The 7,530-nt window shown below is 37.4% G+C and overlaps 1 protein-coding gene across 1 annotated transcript; it reads right to left on the bottom strand.

Moving 5' to 3' along the window:
* Window positions 1–1,854: 1,854 nt before the first annotated feature.
* LOC145124840 (uncharacterized) lies at window positions 1,855–4,381 on the bottom strand. The gene is made up of 6 exons (XM_079060305.1): window positions 4,190–4,381; window positions 4,042–4,082; window positions 3,800–3,963; window positions 3,220–3,319; window positions 2,979–3,148; window positions 1,855–2,820 (listed from the first exon to the last, which is right to left on the bottom strand). Exons 1-6 carry the CDS (start codon window positions 4,231–4,233, stop codon window positions 2,242–2,244), a joined length of 1,098 nt encoding a protein of 365 aa, XP_078916431.1. The 5' UTR covers window positions 4,234–4,381; the 3' UTR covers window positions 1,855–2,241.
* Window positions 4,382–7,530: the final 3,149 nt, after the last annotated feature.

Here is a 7,530-nt window from a genome sequence, read left to right as displayed (position 1 = left end):
TTTTCTCTCTCTACTGTTCACGAAAAACCACATGTGCCACTGTCGGAAACCGCCACCATCGTCGGAGAATCAGAATGTCGTCGCCACCACTACCTGGAAAACGAGTTTGGAGAGGCGGCGCCACCAACTGTTGGACGCTGGAGAATCAGAACACCGCCACCAACTGCTAGGGTCTCTCTTCCTCAGCAAACCCTTCGTCGAATTTTAGACAAACAACACCATCTTCACGTCACCTTCTCAGGCGAACATATCTAAACTGAGAACCAACGAACGGAACGGATCAACACCACCACCGGAGTCCAGCAAGCACTAGTTTGAAGATGCGGCGACAACACATCGATTCTGACAACGACGTACAGTAGTAACGATCGGCATGTCGCTTCATCTTTCTCTTTCGATTCTGACGACGATTTGGATGAGATTAAGAGCAGCGGATGGTTGGGACAACATTTTAATTTTTCAACGACCCTAAACCTAGCTTCGTTAATCTTATATGACTCATCCTTCTATTTTGACGACGTTCTCATAGATAACCCTAACCTAGCTCCGATTTTGTACCTTTGGAAAGGTCGCCGCCATCTTCAAATTGCAAAAGATGAAGCCTGAGGTCGTCGAAGCCTCTATCTTCAATTCGGGAAAGATGAAGCTCAAGATCGCCAGAGCCACAACAAACCATTTGAACACCTTTGTCTGCCTCTGCCAACATAAGCTTACAACAGTTCACTAACACTAACAGTAGAAGAGATTGGTATAAACAAGTCTCCGGTGGTGTTTCGACGAAAAGGGTGGTGCCAACCGTCTGTTCATTTCCGATGGACAGTGAAGATGGAGAGAGAGATTGGTGGGGATAAATATTTATTTTTTGTTTTTTTTTTAATTAGAAAAATATTAAAGTAAATAGAAAAAATAGAAAATATAAATATAAATGGCAAAATCATCATTTTATAAAAAAATCAAAACAAACTGGACCACACTCGCAACAAAATAAAAACTTTAGACATTTGATGCTAATCGAAACCTTTTTGGATCAAAGTGACAATTTACAACCAGACCATTCTTGAAGTTTTATCCACTGTCAATTAGTTGGAGAAAAGAAATAGATTTGTGTTATTCAATTAGTATTCAACTTTCATTATACACAAATTGATTAATAATGTCGGACAATAAAATCTCATTGAATTTGTTTTCCACTTACACATACAATAAAATTAAGAAGAAAATGGTACATTTTATCATCAATAACAATACATTTAGTCACCAACTAGCCACAAAGGATCCGATCGCCTTCCTTGAAAATGTCAATTCTTCGTCCACATTTCACAGGTGGCAAGTGCATGTCAGTTTAAAGTCATAAACAGGTAACAAACAACTTTTTTAACAAAAAAAAAAACATTGTAAATGTACTATGGTAAGCCACTAAGAACGTTTTTATTCACAAAATACCATTCAAATAATATAATATTTAATGAACAAAGCTTTCAAGTTGCTCACCTTGAAATAGTAATTTTTAAAAACAATAGTGTCCAGCAGAAATAAAACAAATAGTTAACTACTCATTTACGACATTTCTTATAAAACTATAGAAAAGCAAAACAAAACAAAAGCAGAATAATTTGGTTTAGGGTGTAAAGCATGTTGTACTTACCAATATATGTTGTTACTTTTTAACTTAATTAACTTAATAAGGACCCAACTTAATCCAATAAGCTATACATAGATTCCTTGTGACTTAATGGACATAATATGAACAACACTTAATCTTATAGGGGCTATATACAGGATGTTTCTTTATAACTTAATGTCTTAATGAAAAATTAACTTCTTAATAAAGAACCCAGGAAGAAAAAGACTAAATTGCCCTTAATTTTGCTTTCCATCTCCCCAAGTGTTGTTTATATAAATCATTTATCCAAACAACACTTAATGAAAAAAAGGCAAGGCCTAGGCTTGGAGATGTCTTCCATGATGATGATGATAGTATGTGTTATGTATGTATGCCCTACAAAGTGTGTCCTTAAAACATACATCATATCTAAGAACGATAATCTCTTACAAAAAAGTACACACACAAATTCTGCCTTTTTTTCTATCTATTAACTAAATGCAAATCCAACTCTGGTTCTCTAATGCTGATCTTCTAGTGTCTTGTTGCTGTAAAGGGTATTAATGTCTATTCAACTCTGAACCAAAAGTTGAGTGATATGATATGACATCCAAGTGAAGCTAAAGATATGGTGGTGTCTACCTGCCACCATAAGGGTGGTAACGACTGCCACCACCACTATAACCTGCCCTACCACCATATGGCCCACCTGCACCACCATAACCTGAACCTGCACCTGACTCATAACTACCACCACTACCCCCTGACCCCCCACCATACCCCCCATACCCTCCACCACCACCACCACCACCACCACGACCATACCCACCTAACCCACCACCATATCCACCGCCAAACCCTCCACCACTGAATGAACTAAACCGACTAGAGTAACCGAGTGGCGGCTCACCACCACCACCACCTCCGCCTCTATAACCACCATAATCACCGCCAAATTCACCATAACGACTACCAAATTCACTTGCACCAGGTCCATATGACCCATAGTCAGCATACCTAGTTGGAAGTGCACCGTAAGACCTATAAGAAGGTGGACCATAACCACCACCACCACCACCGCCTACACCACCATAGCCACCATAAGAATCATCATAACCATCAAAACTATCGGTGTATCCACGTCCCCTAGGTTCCCTAGTGTATGAATTAGGTGCAGGGTTTGAGGGTTTCTTTGGTTCAGCCTTCTTGATCTCAACCTACACCAAATAAACATGTTAACCTTTTCCTTTTTCTCCATATAAAACTATTTATAAACCAAACCCATGGACATATGGACATCCATCTCTAGCAAAAAAAAAAAGTTTTGTCTTTTTTCTACATCTAATAGGCTTATAGATCTTTAATATAACTTTACCTGTGTGCCATTCATATCAATCATATTTCCATTGACAAGAATTTCATCAACGGTTTGTTCACTATCAAATACAATAAATCCAAACCCTCGTGAACGTTTTGTCACATGATCTCGGATAATCTCATGCTCAACTATTGTTCCATGTTTTGAGAATAAATCTTTAAGCTCATCTGGACAACAAAAGAATGGCAAGAATCAGATAATTGGAGCTTTTATATATTCATGATTTTCACATGCTAACCTTCTGTAACTGATGTGGGGATCCCACCAACAAATATCTTTTTTGTTTTATAATCCCTAGAATCACCAGAGCCTTTGGGAATGGTTCTCTTGATTTCCACCTATGCAAATAGACATTCAAGCAGTTAGTAACAAAATTATTAGCATTGAACTACAAACAATGTATGGCTAGAGTCAATGGAATGTCTTCAAGTTCACAAAAACTTTAGAAAGTAGGGAACTTGATTCACATTTGATTCCCCAAATATAGTTAACTTTGTTAAACTGGAGAGGTCCTAAATAAGAACATTTCAGTAACTACATGATTCAACTATTCGGGTCATAACCAATTGGGGAAAATCGACCAAGCAATAACCTAAATTTGATCAATCAATGCAACCTAATAGTTTGTAGTTCTTAGAGTATTTGTTGTTTTCTAAGAAAGCAGTCTCACATTACAGATAATCTAAGTGAAGATTGAATTGCTATGTAATTTCAATGCATATATCAGGTTCTTTCTCACGAGAACAATGTAAACGGGAATTCAAGTGTAAAAAATGACAGGCTTACTGTTAATATACTACAACTATGAAGTAACTCACCTGTTTTCCATTTATGACATGTGTCTCAGCAATTACAGTGTCAACGACGGAAGGATCTGCATATGTGATGAACCCAAAACCCCTCGGTCGACCAGTTTGTCGATCTTTCATGATAACCGAGTCCGTAATCTCTCCATACTTCCCGAAGTACTTGACAAAAGTGTCTATATACATGCAACCATAAAGAAATCAGATGCTGTTTCGAGAACGTACGAAAGCACATCGTAAATGTAGCGACTAACCTATAGTAGTATCTCTCGCTAAACCTCCAATAAATATCTTCCTGTAACGAATTCATCAATCAAGATTTAGGTTCCCATTGGTAATTAGATGTAAAACCAAAGGAAACCATTAAGAGAAAACTTATGGAATTGTAGAGAGATGACGAACCCAGGACTGGCGCCGTCACCAAAGTCAGATCGCTTGGATCCCATTGAAGAGCGGTTACTGAATCAGAAATTTGGTTCCGATCCTTCGAAATTAGGGCACCGAAGTGAAGCTATGATCCTTATGGCGAAGCGGCGAGCGTTTTGCGGTGGAAAATAGGGTTACGGCTTTCTAAATTCGGGAGGTACCTTTTAACGTTTACTTCGGAAAAAAGTTACCTATGTATGTCCCTAAATTTTAACTAATTTTTTAGGCTAAATGAAGTTGGGTTTTCTCAACTAATAATAATAATAATAATAATAATAATAATAATAATAATAAGTTTCAATATTTTAGTTCTAAGAAAACTAAACAAACAAGGCCTAGAAAACCGGTTAAATTAAACAAATTATCCATTTTCTTCCAATAACCCTTCCTCAGTTGGTTTCACGCGTTGATGTAGCTTATGTGGAAGTTGAGTCATTAAATGAGAGTTCTCCAAAATACCATAATCAAAATCAAAGTAATAAAATATAGTGAAATAAAACATGTGAAATGCTCCAAAAATATATTCATGGATGCAATGCAATCAAGTCGTGCCCTTCACTTTGTGTGTCGAAACAATTTGAAACATTTAAACTTAAACCAGTAAGCACAAATCTTATTAAGTTCTCCAAAATACCACATACTTCTTTGAATGCTATGATACAATCATAGTCTTACACTCACTTCCGTTGCTACAGTACCACTATAGTATATTTTACCATTGTTTAATTTCATACAAGTTTTATATTACCACCATAGTCTTTCATACAAAAATCACAAATACAATCTAGCATACTATGACAACTAGTGTCCTATAGTGAGAAGACTCACTTGAACCAAAGAGTTGAATCCAAACTACTCGAACTCTCGAAGAATTAGCTACATGAACCACATATACCAAAACAAAGGTTAAACCTCAATCTACGGCTCAAAACCTCCCATTTGACCAAAGGCCAAATTGGTCAAAAATTCAATGGTCAACTGGTCAAAGCCAACAATCAGCGGCCAATGCACTGCGACCCAGCTTTTGGTTGTGTCGCGAGCACAAGGCAACAAAACAGTCGAGAACCCAATCATACATTCGCGTCGTGGACTATCCTTGGTCGGTTCACGATTCCTTTGACATAACTTAATTCTTATTAAGCACTTAATCTCTACAAATCAATCCTTATATCTTCATGTCTGAATATTTCTATTGACTTAATGGATAGAGTTTCCAATTATATCCCTTCCAAGGTCTATGTTTAACCAAATCTGCATAAACTTGTGCATGGTTAAACAAGAACACAAGTGCACATCCTTTTCTTTTTCATAAAGGTCATAAACATGTTCTCTTGCAAGCTAAGATTTTGTAGTTGCTCAAACTCCAAGAATATCCAATCAAAGTGACCACAAATAACCAAAAACCAAATGGAATTATAGATCTATGCATGAACTCCAATAAATCAAGGATCTTTGAGACTTACAATGCATAAGAGGGGACTAGAATGAGGATTCTTGAGTTGAGAATGGACACCAACACCAACTTCAACACTAAGGAACCTTATTTCTTCATCAAGCACTCCATAAATACCTCACAAATCTCTTAATTTATAGCATATAATTAGTTTCTATAACACCCGTTTTTTCAAGTATAAGTCTTGTGATTTGCAATGTTTTGGTTTTGGGTTGTTTCCCATCACCACGACGTGGTAGGGCTTTATCCACGACATGGTGGGTCATTTAGTGACCACGGCATGGTCATTTCCTTGCACGACATGGTGACGGCTGGAGCTCAAAACCCTAGATCTCGGGCCTTGGTCCTATTTAAAGGAAGCAATGGCTAAAGTTTCTCTCACCCCCATCCTCCAATACCTCCAATTACAAAGAACCAAACCCCTAGCCTCTTTGTAAACATTTTGAGCTTATTTTGGTGATTTATTGCCTCTGAAGGGAGAATGAAAAGTCTTGTAGAGCAAGGGATCATCAAGCAAGCTCATATCCATCTCTTTGTGCATATTATGGACCTTTGTAAGTTTCCAAACCTTCATCTTTAAGGGTGTTTCCTTTTAGATCTAAGTTTTTGGGACTAGTTATCCTTGTTGGGATGATTTGAGTGGTCCATATTGATAAAGTTTGCAACCTTATTGATGATTGCAATCCTAAGAGTATCATATGGTTCAGATTTGGACTTCCATGTTGATTATGTGCCATGCATGGGGTTTTGAACCCACTTATCTCATTTTTTACCTAATTTTGTGTGTGACATGTATTGAACATGCATATTTATAAAGTTAGGATTTTTATGAATCATTTGGGTGCAAAGAAGCTTTCTGGAAAGTTTGAGTGGTGGACTTAATGGACTAAGGACTTAATAAGGGGTGGATCTGTCAGTGTAACCACGACATGGTCATGCGATGACTATTGTGTTGTGGACTAATCAATCGAGATCATGATTGGGCAAACCACGATGTGGACAAGGCCTTGCCATAGTGCGATGGTCTGTAAGTTGACTTTGATTGTTGACCAGATTGACTTTTGGTCAACTTGATAGTTTTAGATAGTAGACTAATGATATACCTTTTATTCTATAATAAGTTGTGTGTAGGACCAGTCTTCCGATCGTACGAACTGTGATGTAGTATACTTTGATTGTGAGGTGAGTTTTCTCATTATACCGTGTAGAATGTTATACCGTCTTTGTGACTCTGCCATGTTTGTTATGTATGTTGGTCGGAGCCCGTTATGTATATAGGGTGAGGCTCGTATTGGTATGTGGTATATTGGGAAACTCACTAAGCTTCGTACTTATAGTTTTAAGTTTAAATGTTTTAGGTATTTCTTATAGCAAGAGGAAGAGCCATGATTAATTGCATCACGTCAATTGGAGTTTCCACACTTTTTTGGTACACTGATCTTGTTTTGGAACTACTTTTGATACTATGATGATCTTTGATGAAATAGAATGAATGATTTTTTTTATCTTTTAAAAATGAAAATTTTTGTATGAGTTTTGGGGACGTTTTCAGTTTCGGGTGAAGGAGGTTGGAGAATAGGGGAAACCCTAAAAGTCAGCATTATAATATAGAGCTCAAGGTTCGATATCTAGGATTTTGAGCCCAACCGCCATCGCGCCGTGCTCCACACCTGACTACGTCGCTATTTAATTATATGGACCGCGCCACGGGTCCTTATCATCCGCGTCACGACATTAGGTTTTTCCCAAAACCTTATTCTAAAAATCCCTAAGTCTTTAGCTAATCAATCATGAAAACAAGTGTTACAGGTTTTTCCTTGGGAGAGGGTAATATAATGATCAATTTCCTTACTCACTATATTTT

The sequence above is a fragment of the Lactuca virosa genome, chromosome 7, assembly GCF_052849685.1.
Source record: "Lactuca virosa cultivar CGN04683 chromosome 7, Lactuca_virosa_CGN04683_v6, whole genome shotgun sequence".
In the NCBI taxonomy this organism is placed as follows: domain Eukaryota; kingdom Viridiplantae; phylum Streptophyta; class Magnoliopsida; order Asterales; family Asteraceae; genus Lactuca; species Lactuca virosa.
The sequence above is the reverse complement of the archived record's forward strand: the minus strand, read 5'-3'. Positions and strand labels throughout refer to the sequence as shown.

Bases quoted from the DNA above. Each gene is read 5' to 3' on its own strand.
- LOC145124840 (XM_079060305.1), bottom strand. From the start codon at position 4,233: ATGGGATCCAAGCGATCTGACTTTGGTGACGGCGCCAGTCCTGG. The intron at 3,964-4,041 runs GTTAGTCGCTAC...GCATGTATATAG, and splicing joins AGCGAGAGATACTACTATAG to ACACTTTTGTCAAGTACTTC. The intron at 3,149-3,219 runs GTTAGCATGTGA...TTTGTTGTCCAG, and splicing joins CCCCACATCAGTTACAGAAG to ATGAGCTTAAAGATTTATTC.